This window comes from Malaya genurostris, chromosome 2 (genome assembly GCF_030247185.1).
Source record: "Malaya genurostris strain Urasoe2022 chromosome 2, Malgen_1.1, whole genome shotgun sequence".
Classification (NCBI taxonomy): Eukaryota; Metazoa; Arthropoda; class Insecta; order Diptera; family Culicidae; genus Malaya; species Malaya genurostris.
The window spans coordinates 103,615,687-103,633,260 of record NC_080571.1 but is presented as its reverse complement, the minus strand read 5'-3'; the positions used below and the strand labels follow the sequence as shown (position 1 = coordinate 103,633,260).

General features: G+C 37.0%; 1 protein-coding gene across 3 annotated transcripts in view; it reads left to right on the top strand.

The window, feature by feature from the left end:
* LOC131428394 (organic cation transporter protein) overlaps positions 1-15,469 on the top strand; it is a 60,563-nt gene extending 45,094 nt beyond the window's left edge. For 2 of the 3 annotated variants that reach the window (XM_058592320.1, XM_058592322.1), the window contains exons 2-4: positions 13,553-13,931; positions 14,001-14,144; positions 14,203-15,469. In XM_058592320.1, the coding sequence (XP_058448303.1) occupies positions 13,553-13,931; positions 14,001-14,144; positions 14,203-15,190 (1,511 nt within the window). In that variant the 3' untranslated portion in view covers positions 15,191-15,469. Of the gene's footprint in view, positions 1-2,708; positions 2,989-13,552; positions 13,932-14,000; positions 14,145-14,202 lie in introns of those variants that run through there. The other variant, XM_058592321.1, reaches the window with a different exon arrangement.
* The last annotated feature ends 2,105 nt before the right edge of the window (positions 15,470-17,574 follow it).

Sequence of the window (17,574 nt, the reverse complement as noted above, 5' to 3'; positions counted from 1 at the left end):
TCCAAAATCTAGTGCATAACTGTTTACAAATTGGAAAGGTTACTTTGGTTTATTCCAGAACAAGTTTTCTAATTTTAATTCCAGTTTCAAATAATTTATTTTGGAAAAATCCTCTAGTGATATTAGTGAAATGATTAGTATATATTATAAATATTAGTATCAGAAAGGCATTACTAAATCTCTGGGTAGATTAAAACAGGTTTTTGATTACTATTTCTGATACTTTCGAGACTGAAAACTGGGTAATGGTAGAATTGAAATATGTTTGTTTGGTCATCAACTATCAAAATCTGCAAACAAGAGAAACTGATTGGCCAATTTTAAGGAATTTCCATTAACATTTTTACATTAATCACTAATGTATCTCAGTAACCGGCAGGAAATCGGGAATTTTTCATCAAATTCAAACATAGTTTTTTGACTATTTAATAATTTTTAGTTGGTTTGACGTAAAGTCGCCATAACTAAATTCAGTTTTTGCAATGACTGAGTGGAAACATATATAGGAGAGAATGAATGAAAAAATTACAGATAAGATGATTTTTTGGAAAAAGATACGCTCAGAGACTGGCCTCGAACCTGCGTTCTTATGCATTCCGTGCATATGTTTCCACTCATTGCAAAGACTGATCGTTTTTTGAATTTTATATTATTTGTCACACATACACACACACACAGATGTATTTGCTGAAGTCAAAGAACTGATTACAATGGTATATGACACCCAATACATGAGTTGAATTTGCAGTGTTGTTTTTATGGGAAAAGTAAAATAATTCTTGATATCGACATTTTTATATTAATCACTATGCATCTCTGGAACCAGACGTCTAATAAATATCAGGATTTTTTTATGGGATCCTAAGACTTTTCATTTGTATATAAGATGGTGGAAATCGTTTCAACCATTTTGAATACAAGTGAGTGACATTATTTTCATTTTTTATCGCACATCATTCTGTAATTCCAAGACCTAATGTAGGATGAAAGTTAGGAACTTTGTATGAAAACGTAATTTTAATCTAATTTAATGAAAATTGGTTCAGTATTGTTTGGGAAAAGTTTGTGGTAATATATTCGTTTTATTGGTACATTGCATCTTGTAATTTCGGAGCCGGATGTTGGATTCTGAGAAAAATTACGAATTTTGTATGGGACCTTGGGACTCACACACACACACACACACACACACACATACTGATGCATTTGCTGAAGTCAACGAACTGATTACAATAATATATGACACCCAATACAAAAAAAAATTCCTAATATCGACATTTTTATATTAATCACTATGCATCTCTGGAACCAGACGTCTAATAAATATCAGGATTTGTTATGGTATCCTAAGACTTTTGATTTGTATCTAAGATGGTGGAAATCGTTTTAACCATTTTGAATAGAAGTGAGTGACATTATTTTCATTTTTTATCGCACATCATTCTGTAATTCCAGGAGCTAATGTAGGATGAAATTTATGAACTTGTATGAAAACGTAATTTTAATCTAATTTCATGAAAATCGGTTCAGTATTGTTTGGGAAAAGTTTGTGGTAATATATTCGTTTTATTGGTACATTGCATCTTGTAATTTCGGAGCCGGATGTTGGATTCTGAGAAAAATACGAACTTTGTATGGAACCTTTCGTTTTAATCTAAGTTTGTGACAATCGGGTCAGCCATCTCCGAGAAAATTGAGCGGCATTTTTTGTCGCACACACACACACACACACACACACACACCCATACACACATCGACATCCTTCTATCTCGACGAACTGATTCGAATGGTATATAACTCTCGACCAAAGAAACCGGTTCAAAAATCTAGTTCCACAGGGATTGTATAGCCTTTTAATATGAGAAAGGTAAAAATTTAAATTCGAGAATCAGCGCATGGCTTATATAACGGAAAGGTGCTAAAATAATAATCTATTCGACTGAGCCACCGATAATTCTTATAGATATACACCATTGATACCGTTATTTATTCTTTATTTTGCTTTCCAATTATCGAATCAGTATTATCTAGGCGGTTTAGCATAGTTATGTGGTAAAGTGTAATTTTTCTAGTGCGTCATCTACAGAAACCTATACACATGGAACTGTTCCAGGGTCGTTTTTTCAAATTGATCGGAGTTTTTTCTCTCTCGAGAGATGATATCCGGCTTTCCACCTTGGAGAGATAGCGCCGAAATCAAAAATACCACGTGGTGAAAGTTTTCCGCCTCGTTAGTAGTATTGTGGTTTGTTTATATGTTGTTCACGTGGCCCAGCAAACTTGTTCCGATCTGTTTTCAGTGAAAACAAATGCGGACTGAACTGCACAGATGGGAACTGATCAAAACGTGCATAAAACACGTGTAATAAGCGAGCGACATCACCGGCGGCAACCATTGCTTCAAACTAGCGACAGTAGCGGTAGTACACCAGCGCTAATTGATCCACGGTACTGATGGGTAGAGATGGGCAATCCGTTTGCGAACGGTTCAAAATAACTAGTTCTTCTGGAATAATTAGCGAATATATTTGAATTGAATTATATAAGAAATTTAACTATTTACAAACAACTATCGAATTCTGAACGGATTTTTTTAAATAAACTGTTTTGTCCATCTCTAGTACTGACGACGATGCAGTCTGTTATGATTAGTTTGAGAGTGTACACATCGTGTGGATTCAATTCTTTGAATAGTTTGTCAGTAAACATTATCATGCGGTGAACTGTGGATGTTTATGTTTCAATTGTTCCGATGTGTTCGTTTATTAGGAGATATTAAAGAATTGCTGAATTGTGCTGAAACACGTGGTCCAGAAATCAGTTTTGAATTTCACAATAGAATTACTACTGTGTTTTTATTCATATAAATAGTAAAAAATGAATGTTGTAAATTATAAGTACTAATATATTCCAGTTTTGTATTTCGCAATGGATTCGCCGCTGGATTTTGTACGTAGAAGTTGATAACAGCAATGAATATAATAAAATGCAAGTATTCAATTGTTTATCAAATTATTTTATGTAAGAAAAATATAAAATATAAGTTTTGAGCAATTCTGCCATGGTGAATAAATCTTTCTTTATCTTGAGAATCTATATCTACATGCAGTCATTTACACATTTAAACCAAATCATATAAATTAATACTCATTCCGGTGCTGACAAAATAAGCTCAGTGAAATGCTTTTTTAACTACATATTGTAATGATTTGTGCAAAACACGAATTACGTCCTAAGTGGTATTAAATCATTAGTAAAATTCAGAGTTTAGTTTGTGACGTACTTGATTGATATTTGTTGTTTGGCTGAGTCATTTTACTGTCCGATGTTAGACAATGCGTTTGACGTTGGACATTGTACTGTCATGTCTGCCCTAGGAGGGAATCGCGGCGACACCGACTTGATGCTCCATCTGAATTAACGACGATCGTAACGTGAGAGACTTAGCGAGACGCTACTGTTGTTGTTTCCGGTACTGTTTCCCGCAATACCGGCAAACCTAGGAATAACGTCACTACGAAACTTTGATGTAGTTTATTCATTTTCTTGATATTTTCCCCTTTTCTGCAGTACATAGACATTCAAATAGACGGTAACGAGCACAGTAAAAATAAATTGAAGTTTGCAAGTGACACCAATCCTCCTTATTCGATTGTTACAATTCATAGAAAAGAATAAAGCTAAACTCTTTTTTTAAGTCTCATACATAGCCGGAGGACGTAAAATGACATGCTTCTTTCACACTTTCGAATATAGATAATCGTTTGTATTAGTTGTGTGAGTTTCGCAACTTCTACTGTTTCGCTTTTAGAATTGTAACAGTGCGTATATTCTACCACACAATTACCTAAATAACGCGGAAAATTTTTTTCTCATGTTTGCATTTAAAAAATGTATATTTTCGGATGGCGATGAAAAAGCTTACTTCGCCGTATTAAGCACCACATCGATACTTATCTTCTACAACGATCGCTTCGAGTAGTGGATCGACGCCAGATCCTGCCAGAACACCGCGTCTTCGACCTTATGGTATCTAGATGTATGATGAAACTACCGGCAGGCATTTCGTAATATAAATTTCCTGGTTTACGGCCAGTCCGGAGCGAAGGAAGAGTGGCTTTGACATCCCCTTCTCGCTGGTTACCAGCCACAGCAGCTCCCTCTTGGGGAGATTGGTGTGTGAAATTGACGCTGCATGGGTACTATCGTTAGTGCAGGTGAAAAATCGGCAATTTTTGTCAATTTTTTTTAATTGCAATCGTTAAATAAGGCTCAAAGCTGTGTAAAGTGTAGATTATGTTAGTGTCTGACCACTCGAAACGACTTCGACTATGCCGGTTCATAGTTATCGGTTCCGAAAGTATCGGAAATAGTAATCGAAAATTTCCACAAACTTAGACTCAAATGAAAGGTCTTATGGTCAAATAATAGGTTGCTATTGAATTTCAATTCGTATTATTCGTAAAGTTTTTTTTAAATTTTTTATATTTTTAAATATAAATTTATTGGAACGATTGCTTTCAACGAATTCTATAGCGCGTCTCGCCAAAGAACACTTGCCAGCTGGCAAGCTTCTTGGGATAGAGATGATCTGGGTCGGTGGATGCACTCAATTATTCCCAAAATATCGACAAAGGCATGGTTCAGGGGACTAGATGTGAGTAGAGATTTCATTCGTGTGATGTCCAGACTCATGTCCAATTACACATCTCCTTCGAATTGGACTTTTCGAAACTAATCATTGTGCTTGTGGCGAAGGTTACCGCGATATTGACCATGTCGTTTGGACATGCGTGGAGTATCGTGATGTCAGATCTCAGCTAATAAATTCCTTGCGTACCCAAGGTAGACTATCCAATGTCTCAGTTCGCGACATTCTTGCTATTTTATTAAGTCCATTGGAGTTCCAATTTAAATTTCATTTTATGTTAGATTGTTTTCTCTTCCATGAGTTCAACCAATAGCCAGCTATCTTTTATTGAATAAAAGTGATGAACTGATACAAACAAACCTGAAATAGTTAAAAGATCATGTACAAAATATATGTATTTCATTTGATGTAATTTATAATAGCAATTCGCTTGATAAAAACAGTGTTTACATTAACTAATGAATATCAACATACTAATATGATATTTGAAATGTATTAGGTTTAAAGTACTATGTATTGGGGATGCCACGGCGAAGAAAAACTTATGTATATTGCCTATGAAATAAACGTATTTATGAAAAAAAAACTATTTATTGGAATATGAGTTAAAATTAAATTATTAAGATTTAAATTGGGTGTTCAGCCACAAGTGGTGACTTTTCAGCCCTATTATATATATATTTTTATTTATTACCATGAGGACATCATTTGCTTCCGCAATTCAGAGATTTTTGTTAAGGGAAAATTCTTAACCTACTTGTATTGTGTACGTAGTAAAGTTTGTTGAGAATTTCAAACCGCCATTTGGAGTGACGATGCAAAAAGGGGAAAATTCTTCTAACTTTGACTCATAACTGTTCACAAATTAGAAAGGTTATATTAGTTTATTCCCAAATAAACTTTCTAGCTGTTATTCAATTTTTTTATTTGTTTTAAAAAAAACCCCAGGCGACATTTATGTAAATATGAGTAATTTGAAAAAGGCATCATTACACCTCTAAAAAAAATTCTGGTTTCTACATTTACATACTCAGTGAAGGAAACTTTGCATAGTTATTTGGGAATATTTGAATGGTACTGAAAAGAACCGATTTGTGGAGTTTATCCGATGTTTTCAATTGTTGAGTACTCTTTGTAATAATTTCTTAATCTACACCAGAACCTAAATTATAGACTAGAACTAAATTCAGAACCAGGCATTGGTTCAGAATTCAGATCAAGAATACAGTACATGAAAATAGTTTTAGATTTCTGCAACTGAACTAATTTCTAGAGCCCAAGTTCCGAATTCTGACTTCCAGAGCTCAGATCTAAAATTGAGTGTCAGTGAATTCTGACAAATGTATTTCCGGTATTGTAGATGTAGTGAACAGACAAACGGATGTAGACGGCATAAGTGCAACCTACGCTGAAATACTACACACAGTTAAAAACTTCAAACAGTTTTCCGCGGGAACGGAGCAAGTGTCTCTGTGTGTGTGGCTGTTTGTGTGTGTGTACAAAATTTAAAGGTGTGTTTCTCAGAAATGGCTGGACCGATTTTGACTAAACTACACTGAGGTCTCTTTTTACGCTCAAAAAAACTTCGGAAATTCGAGTAAAAAAACTTATAACTAAAGAAAAAAAAATTCGAATGAAAAATATCTTAGAAATGCATGAAACGTCCAGATCTGGTGTAATCTCAAAAGTTTTTTTTGTGAAAATCGACTTTGGGACTTTGGGAGAATTCGAGACCGCGTAACTTCGGAAATTCACGTAGAAAAAACCGCAAAATGCAAAAAAAAATTGTTTGATGTTAAATGTCTTAGAAATGCATGAAACGTGGTAACGTGGTTAGATCTGGTGAAATCTGAACATATTTTTTCAATCGAAAATTTTCTAAGTGTTAAAGAGTTGACTTCAAAAAAAAATTTCGGGAGAACACCAGATCTCTAAATTTCATGCATTTCTAAGACAAAACAAGAAAACCGCGTAACTTGGGAGATCCGCGTGAAAAAAACGCGTAAGATCGGAAATCCGCGTAAAAAAAGCCACGTAAAAGAAAACACATAAAAATCGCGTAAATAAAGACTCCAGAGTAGTTGCAAACTAAAGGTCTTCCAGAAAGTATATACGCTATTGTTTTTGTTTCTGGATCTCTTTTGTTTCAAAATTTGCCGTTTTTGACAATATCTGTTACAATTGAAAACTAAAAATGTTCCAAATTTAGAAGCTTTATCGTAATACCAATCAAACGAGTCGTAGATTATGAGAATCCGTCAACTATTCACGGATTTCAATCCAATCATTTCCGATTGATTGAAAGATTGAACTACTAGTAAATCCGTTTTTTTATAAAGAAACTATTTCTCAGTTGAGTTGTGGTGTCCCAACGGGGATACAAACTGTTTTATGCCAAACGACCTTTACGGCAAAAGGACCGTATGCCAAACGGATAGGTTACATAGGTTGCACACATTTTACGACCTTTTTTTTTAATAACTTTTTATTGGAATATGAGTTAAAATTAAATTATTAAGATTTAAATTGGGTGTTCAGTCACAAGTAATGACTTTTCAGCCTTATTATATAAATGATTTGGTTATTACCATGAAGACATCATTTGCTTCCGCAATTCTGTGATTTTTGTGTAGAGAAAATCCTAAACCTACTTGTATTGTGTAAAGGGGAAAAGGAACTTATATACTAACTTACCAACTAATACAGAGAGTGAATCGATTCAAATGAAGAATCGATTTTTGTCGGATTTTGCTTATAATATTATGTGACATTACATCTAATGGTTCTATATTTTTGAGTCTGTGTAACTCATTTGTACTAAACCAGGGATGACGCTTCAAAATCATTTTCAGAATTTTATTCTGAATCCTTTGAAGCGTTTTCTTCCTGGTGAAACAACAACTTGGCCAAATTGGTACTGCATAAAGCATGGCTGGTCTGAAAATTTGTTTATAAATTAACAATTTGTTTTTTAGACACAGCTTAGAATGTCTGTTTATAACAGGATATAACAGTTCGGCTGAAAAGTTCGTATCGTTTAATAGAAACACACATTTTTTTGCCAAATTCGTTTTTATTATTCAACATAATTGCCATCAGAGGCGATACAGCGATTATAGCGATCTTCCAACTTTTCGATACCATTTTTGTAGTAAGATTCGTCCTTTGCCTCAAAATAGGCCTCAGTTTCAGCGATTACCTCTTCATTGCTTCTAAATTTTTTACCAGCGAGCATTCTCTTGAGGTCTGAGAACAGGAAAAAGTCACTGGGGGCCAAATCTGGAGAATACGGTGGATGAGGGAGCAATTCGAAGCCCAATTCGTTCAATTTCAGCATGGTTTTCATCGACTTGTGACACGTTGCATTGTCTTGATGAAACAAAACTTTTTTCTTCTTCAAATGAGGCCGTTTTTTTGAAATTTCGTCTTTCAAACGCTCTAATAACGCTATATAATAGTCACTGTTGATGGTTTTTCCCTTTTCAAGATAGTCGATGAAAATTATACCATGCGAATCCCAAAATACAGACGCCATAACCTTACCGGCCGATTGTTGAGTCTTTCCACGCTTTGGGTTCGGTTCATCGCGTGCAGTCCACTCAGCTGACTGTCGATTGGACTCCGGAGTGAAGTGATGGAGCCATGTTTCGTCCATTGTTATATATCGACGAAAAAAATCGGTTTTATTTCGATATAACAGCTCCAAACACTGCTCAGAATCATCAATTCGTTGTTGTTTTTGATCGATTGTGAGCTCACGCGGCACCCATTTTGCACAGAGCTTTCTCATTCGTGAATAATATGTCCAACACGTTCCTTTGATATCTTTAGGGTGTCAGCTATCTCGGTCAACTTCACTTTACGGTCATTGAAAATCATTTTGTGGATTTTTTTCACGTTTTCATCGGTAACAGCCTCTTTTGGACGTCCACTGCGTTCATCGTCTTCGGTGCTCATATGACCAGTACGAAATTTTGCAAACCACTTACGAATTGTTGCTTCGCCCGGTGCAGAGTCTGGATAACACTCATCAAGCCATTTTTTGGTATCGGCGGCACTTTTTTTCATCAAAAAGTAGTGTTTCGTCAACACACGAAATTCCTTTTTTCCATTTTTTTTTCACAATAACAAAAGTAGCTTCACTCAAAATGCAATATCTCACAAACTTATAATCAGACAGCTGTCAAATTTATACACGTATCTTTTGAAGGTTGGTACTAACTGAAAATGGTATGGATTTAATTCTAGTGGCGCCCTCTCATAGAAACGATACGAACTTTTCAGCCGATCTGTTAAACATTTAATATATTTATTACACTTCGCCTGGATTCCTTCAATGTGATCCTTGAAAGTGAGTTTTTTATCATACGTTAAAACTAAGTATTTTGCTTGAACAGACCATGTCAATTCCAAGCCATTCAATTTTAGAATGTGATTATTGTTTGGTTTAAGAAAAGAAGCTCTTGGCTTATGAGGAAAGATAAATAATTGCGTTTTTGCTGCATTTGGTTTAATTTTCCATTTTGACAGATAATCACTGAAAATATTTAAGCTTCTTTGTAGGCGACTGCAGATCGTTCTTAGATTTCTACCTGTGGCTAACAGACTTGTGTCGTCACAGAATAGCGATTTCTGACATCTAACGGGTAGATTTGGAAGATCAGAAGTAACAAAAGCAAAGTCTTGGCATTACATTCCTTTCGTGGAATTCGGCCTTTCTGTTTCAACAGACTTCGCAGCCGATTCTTAGCGTACAGAATCATGGAATTGCATGGCTAGTACTATGGATCCTACTGACACTAAGAATCCTTCCAGGTCGGGGCTCGAACATACGATAGCTGGCTTGTAAGACCAGCGTCCTATGCATTGAACCGCCAACCCGGGACAAGAAGTAACACGGGTAACAATTCAGATTTACAATTCTGATAACTAACCTGAAGAGTGCGATCAGTTAAATAATTTCGAATCATTTTGATCAAATAAATAGGAAACTGGAAATCAGATATTTTTGCTATTAAACCTTTGTGCCAAACACTGTCGAATGATTTATTTGCTTTGATCACGTTCGTTGCTCTTAAAAGTTGATGAGTAGTTGAATGTTCATGACGAAATCCAAACTGTTCTGGTAAAAAAATTGAATTCTCATTTATATGAGACATCATTCTCAACAAGATAATTTTTTCAAAAAGTTTACTGATAGAAGAAAGTAAACTAATTGGTCGATAACTTGATGTTTCTGCTGGGTTTTTATCAGGTTTGACATCTTAACATACGACCTTGATGAACTTATTCCAGTAGCATATGACACTCTGTCTTCGACTTAAGATTCGGATTTAGCAGTAATTCTATATAAGAAAGTCAAAAAGTAATGCATACACAACCTCAACAGTATTGTCAAGCACCGGTTGTATACGTTTATTGATTGTTCGATTTCTTTTGTATTGCCACTAGACACTTTATCGAAACGTAAAATAGGATACAAATGGAACAGAACGGAACTGTAATCATAATAAAACTTCGTACGTATTATTGATTGGCTTGTCTTATGATTTCATTCCGAATCGTTTACCAGTGTTAAATATTTGAAGTACATACAATGTTGATACAATTGAAAATTATATCTTCGAACAATGAGCCACTTTCTATCGGAATGATAACTGCAGCAACGATTTAGTCGGTTTTTCTGATTAACCACGATTCTTGGACGATTTAAAATTTCTCAATTGAATTAATGACTAAGGTCAATATAACCAAAAACTTGCATTCGAGTTCGATTAAAAATTTTTTGTCTGCGTTGACGTATGCTCATCTATTTCAGGTTAATAAATAAAGTTTTGGTTTTGCTTATTGTGAAGGCCTATGAATCGGGGACGCATACCGATATTTCGTTTTTTTGCGAGAAAAAGGTGCTAGGCACCTTGAAAATGACTTATTAATTGGACTTGGATACGACGAACAGTTGGTTTGATTCTTTCCATATCTTGACCTATGCCGATGTCGACCTACAGACTCAGGAAGAAATGTAGACATCTCTGTTTTGGTTTACCTTCTCGGTCAAGTACACCCGCTAAATAAATACTCAAGAGGCGCTTCTTCTCGCGCGTCCCGGAATAAACTACGTGATCAGCGAAGGTAGTGGAGACATATAAACATATAAATATATCGAAAAAGTCAAGTTCATCATGTTTTGTGCCGAGAGAAGTTTTTTTTTACAATCACTGCTTTGTACTAGTTTAGCGGTACGTGGTTTGGTTGTATATTCGAATAAATATTTGGACAATCGAGATTTACTACACTGTTAGGTAAGCTCGAATAGTTTAGTTCATTGAGGAGGAAATTAATTTGTATTGCTATCGCATTTACTGACGCTCGTTGCGACAACGGTCGAACAGTTAACAATAAAATATTAATTGGATTCGGAGGTGAATTGAGTGCAACAGCTCGAGCCAGACCCGTAGTGGGCTTTTCTGGCGCCCGAGGCGAACTCAAAAATAGTCACCCCGCCAAATTTTTAACGAACATTAAAAAGATGAACACACATCATCTCATGTTTCTGTAAGGTCTTAGATTTTTTTTTTGTAATTTCGAGGTCTACAACTTCAAAGAAAAAATTTTTTAGATCGACTCTGGAACGAAGAAAAATGTTGAGATCTCCGATATAGGAAAAAATTGTTTATTTCGAATGTAATAGAATTGCACGAAACATCGAGATCTAGTGTTGTACAAAAAAGGTGGGTGGGTAATGTCAAAGACATAACTGGAGGACGCGAATTTGAATAAAATTGACATGATTAATGCACATTTCCGAACAGTACTAATCATACATATTAGATAATTGATTGTATCAATTTTGTAGCTATTACTGCTCCGCTTTCAGGATTGCAACGGTGCATCTATACAAAAGTATGACTATTGGAAACAACCATATAACTCAGAAACCAATAAGTGTAAACCAATACAACAAACAATGATATAGTTGTTATTTTGTTATAGATTTACATCCTCAGTGAAGGAAAACTTCGAATAGTTCCTTGGGAATATTTGACTACTTTTTGCTGTCATTTATTCATCTTCACCAGAACCTGAATTCTGGACATTCCGGAACTGGAATTAAATTTAACTGAATTAGGATTCAATTCCAGAGTCTTAGTTTTGAATTTTTAACTTGTTTTATGAAGGTAGGATGGCAGGTAGATTTCAGTTCCAGAATCAAATCCAAATGAGACATAGTGGCAAGGGCTCAAATAATCCTCCCTAATTTTTGTGTGAAACTTTATTGTTTCCGCGGATCCAGAAATATTGGATTTTGGATTGGTCACTTCTGCGTGAATTGGTACAAAACTAAAGCATAGTTTTCCAAATCCTCCTCCTTCACAATTTTTTTTTCTGATTACGCGCTTGATTCCAACGTTTCTCTAAATGCTCGATGCAGTGCCGGCGAAGGATTTGTCTTTTGCCTCAAAATAGGCTTCATATTCAGTAATTGCTTCTTCATTTGAGTGGAATTTGTGGATCAGGGTCATGTCGCCGAAAGCCGTTTCGCCGAAAGTCATTTCGCCGAAAGGGTCATTTCGCCGAATGGGCCACATCATCAAAGCAATTCCATAGGTATCTACCAAGAAAATGTTTGTGATATTTTCCGTTTACTAAATAAAAAAATATCTAATGCGGCTTCGACACATCGATTTGATTCGTACGCCGTCCGATCTCGCTACCGCTCGTTCGGTCCTAACTAAATCAATGAAACCTAGCTTTGAGTAGACCGGCAAACGAGGCGGTTACAGGTTTGTATGCAAGAGGCCGCCGCTTCCGATGGCGGGTCGGCGGCCAACTCAGCCGGCGTCGCCTCGGCGGCTTTATGCCGCCGAGCCATCAGTTATACAGGAGGCATAATAACACAAAAAAATCATTTCGACGAAATGACCCTTTCGGCGAAATGACCTATTCGGCGAAACGACTTTCGGCGAAATGGCGTTCGGCGAAACGACCTTTGGCGAAAGGCTTTCGGCGCAATGCCCCGCTCCCGGAATTTGTAACCGGCGAGATTTTTTTTAGATCAGTAAATAGCCAGTAGTCACTGGGAGCCAGACTTGGACTATACGGCGGATGATGAAGCAATTCAAAGTGGAATTCGTTCAATTTAACCATCGTTGTCATCGACTTGTGAATCGGTGCACTGCCTTGGTGAAACAGTGATTTTTTCATCGACATATGAGGTCGTTTTTCCTTGATTTTTCGTTGTTCGAATAATAAACTTCTTTAAATCGTCGTTATTGACCCCGGCCTGTCAGGCTCAAGGCGTAACATTTTAAAATCTTTCAAGTGATAATGCCATTCAGTTCATTCGAGTGTTAGTTATTGACACTACTTTTGGAAAATAATAAACTTTGGAGAAAATGAATTTTGTGTGTTGAAGAAACATTGTTTTTTAAATGAAGAAAATACTGGGTAAACAAAGGAATGACTTGATAAACATGATCCGGGTTCTGCTTTAAACAAATCAAACATTATTGACTGGTATGCTGAATATATAAGTGGTCGTGCAAATACCGACGATGCACCACGATCTGGTCATCCAAATGAGACTATTGTTCCGCAAATCATCTCAAAAGTTCATTCCATCGATATTTAAAATCGAGCAGTTCTCACAGTTGATCACAAAATAAAACTTATCGTTACGATGGGTAAATTTCATGAATTTCAATTCGAATTGCTATCGCATCCACCATATTGGTCAGGTTCAGCACACAGCGACTATTTTATGTTCTCAAATTTAAATTTTGTACTCAGTACCTATACAGTGTTTTGATTATTCCAATTTACCATCTGTTATGATTTTCCCAAACACTAATCGTTCTTCAACTGATTTTCATTTTTTCCCTTACAATTCGCAACGAACAGTGACAGCAGTACCGGAAGCGAAAAAGAGCGATTCCAAATGGAACTTGGATCCGGTGCAGAAGGCCATGGGCCAGCTAGGATGGTGGCACATTATGGTCTGTGCGGTGGTTTTTCCGCTGAAATTTCCGGTGGCCTGGCATCAGATGGGAATTATCTTTCTGGGTGCGTCCATGAATTATACCTGCTCCTCCAACGTAACCCTGGAACGATGCTCGGACGAGTGCACCAGTTGGGAGTACGACACAAGCGTGTTCGAGTCGACCATCCAGAGCGAGTGGGATCTGGTGTGCGAGAAGGCTCATCTGACGAACCTATCCCAGACGATATTCATGTTCGGAATTCTGGTTGGCGGTGTGATGTTTGGAACACTAGCTGATAAGTAAGTAGTATAGGAAAATGTGGGGTCTGGTTCGCATGTTTGGTTTAACCGTTACTCTTCCCACAACAGATTCGGACGACGACCTCCTTTGGTTGTTGCAGTTATGATACAGCTTGTTTCAGGCGTTGCCACCGCTTACATTCCATGGTTTTGGGGATTCGTTGTCCTACGATTCATAACCGCTGTGGCCACCGGTGGCACTATGGTTACTAGGTAAGCTTTTCCCATACATTGCTGATTGTTATATTAACATGCTCGCGTTCTCCCTCAGTTTCGTACTCATCATGGAGATCATCGGCCCGAAATGGCGAGAGTTGTTCTCAGTTCTCTACCAGATCCCGTTCAACTTGGGACATCTCACATTGGCATTGTTTGCCTATTTTCTGCGTGATTGGCATCAATTGCAGTTTGGTCTCAGCATCTACTCTATATTGCTTCTCTCGTACTATTGGCTTGTGCCCGAATCACCCCGATATCTTTTCACCTCTGGTGACACAGACGGGGCAGTACGGGTCCTGGAGAAGGCTGCAAAATGTAACAAACTTCCAACGGAGAATATTCAAAGCGATTTGAATCAGTACGCGAAAGTTAAGAACACCGGATCAGTATCCAAAGGAAATGTAATTGACCTGTTCAGGACACCAAACATGCGTGCAAAGTCATTATTCATGTGTTTCAACTGGTTCGTTTGCGGATTGGCCTTCTTTGGGGTTGCACAGTATGTTGGACATGCTGGTGGCAACATCTACGCGAATGTGGCGATAGGAGCGGCATTGGAACTCCCAGGAACCGTCTTCTGCATATACATGATGAAAGCGTATGGTCGTAAGAAGACATTGATAATTTCCAACACTTTGACTGGGCTTACAATGTTGGCGATTGCTTTCGTACCAGAAAGTGTAACTTGGGTAAATGTTGGCCTGGCATCTGTAGGTCTCATTGGTATGAGCATATCATTCCCAACGGTTTACCTGTACGCTGGCGAGCTTTTCCCTACGGTGGTCCGAAACGTCGGCATCGGCACCGCTTCGATGATTGCTAGAATCGGATCGATGCTGGCTCCATTCGTAGCGGGCATGGGTGTTATTGCCCACTGGTTGCCTCCGGTAATATTCGGTCTTACACCACTGGTAGGAGCTTTGTTTGTATTTTTCCTGCCCGAAACGAAGGGTGCACCGTTGCCGGAAACCATCGAGGATGGCGAAAACTTTGGTAAGCGACCGAAGGACCCGGAGACTGTTGAGGAACCAAAGTTCTGAGAAATTTCCGAGTTCGGACACCATTTCGAGTAGCAACACGCGCGCCTTCGAACGACAGCGGCTTCCGTGATCCTGCCTTACGAATCGTTTGTCTTCGTGATGCTTCGTTTCGTTTTTAATACAATTTTCTTGTACTGAAATTTTGACATGTTAAAAGTGTCCTATTTGTATGCGTACAAAACACGATCTGTAGAATGATCTAATGCCAAAAACAAGTTAATATGCGAATGATATTTTTGTGTAAGTTTTTGAAAAATAAATGATAACAATTTTTAGAAACATGGTCTTTTCAGTATTAGTACGAAAAGAATGCTTTTTTTAAATTGATTGAATTAATGTGATTTACTTTTACTGCTGTCCAGAGAAAACAAGAAGTCTAGATTCATCAAGTACAGATTGATTTTGTTTTTAAAAAAAAAGTAGATTTTAGAACGCGTATTTGTTTTATCTTTATTTCTAAAAACTCTCTAGCATCCTTAAGATAAAGATTTTTTGAGGTTAAACTACTGTAAAAACCTGTTTTATTCCCCCTAGTGCACATTGATGCCTCTCCATACAAAAGTTGGCAAAAACCAAAAATACGTCGATAAACGTCAGCTGTATGATTTTTATTAATAATTTGAAGTCTCTGAATAAATTTCCGTCTTGATAATGTATGAAAAAATATTCGATTCACCTAAAAGTGACATGATGTACCGTTCGCTATGGACCGGAAAATGACGACTTTTTTTAATATATTAACTTGTGTATTTTTATTTTTTTCGTGATTGAGTAGGAGCTTTAACTAATGTTTCGAATAATGATTAAACCTGTGTGGAAAAAACTTTTCCTTATATCTTGAAAACATCAATTTTCTCCAGAAATGCTTATCTTAATATGTTTATTTTCTGATATGTTGTAACATACAACTTATGTAGTTTAGTGCATTATGATTGAAGATGGGAGAGTAACAATCAAAAATGTGTTTCTTTTGTTTTTAACAAAAATATTAATGTTTGGAAAATGCTCTGCATTTGACATTTTTTAAGTTTTTCGATTTTATGAAAGAACACAAACACAAGTATCAGGTGTACAACTTTGCTTCCGCCGTTTTCCGATAGGTGGCTGTACCGGCTGAGGCTGGTCAAAATACAAAACGAATTGTCATCGCCGTTTCAGTGACAGTTGTTCTTGTTTTCGTATTATTCACGCTCGAAAATGTCTGTTTATGTGCCCAATTCTCGCCATTTGCGGGAAGTTTTACTTTTTTGTTACAAAAAAAATGCAGCTGAAGCGAATCGAATGCTCTCAGAAATTTACGGTGATGCTGCTCTGAGTAAAAGAACGTGTCGGGAGTGGTTTCAAAGTTTTAAAAATGGTGATTTCGATGTCGAAGACAAACATGGTGGTGGAAGAGAAGAAACCTTCAAAGATTAACAACAACAAGCAGCATGGCTTGATGAAGAGCTCTTAAAACCGGGTGAAACCATCACAGGAGATCGCTACCGAACGCAATCGATGCGCCTTAGTCGCGCGCTAAAAGAAAAGCGGCCACAATATCAAGAGCGATATGACAAAGTCATCCTCCAACACGACAATGCTCGGCCTCACATCTCGGCAATAGTGGTCAAAAAGTACCTTGAAACGCTGAAATGGGAAGTCTTGCCCCACACGCCTTATTCCCCAGATGTCGCCCCTTCTGACTTCCACTTATTTCGTTCGATGGCACACGGCCTGACAGATCAACATTTTCAATCCTTTGAAGAGTTGGAAAAATTGCTTCATGGATAGCGTCAAAAGAGGACTCCTTTTTTCGAGCCGGGATCCGAAAGTTGCCGGCAAGATGGGAAAAAGTTGTCGCTAGCGATAGACAATACTTTGAATAATACATCTGTAAGCACTTTTTCGCAATAAAGCTTTTAATTTTGAAAAAAAAAACGGCGGAATCAAAGTTGTACACCTGATACAAAATAAAATTTGGTTGAATACTACCTAATAATTAGCTTAACTAATAATAGTGGATTTTTATTATGTTAAAGTATCTTATTAAACTATGTAATATGAAAAAATACGCTGAGCAAACATGCATAAAGTGGTTTTTGTGGTTCGAATTTGGGAATTCTTATATGGACTACAAGAAAGTTCCGGAGAACATAAAAAGTGCATGTGGTGGGATCAACTGGGCGCTATTTATTATGAGCTACTGAAATGCGTTTGGACAGAGCATTGCATGAAAAGCGGACGCAATATGAAGATCTTCATGGCATAGTATTTTTGCTTCATGACAATGCAAGACTCCATGCTTCGAAAGTTATAAAAGCTTATTTTTATAATCGCTGCAATGAAATGTTCTGCCCAAGCCGCCATTTTTTACCTGGCATTGTTCCATACGGTTGCTATTTGCT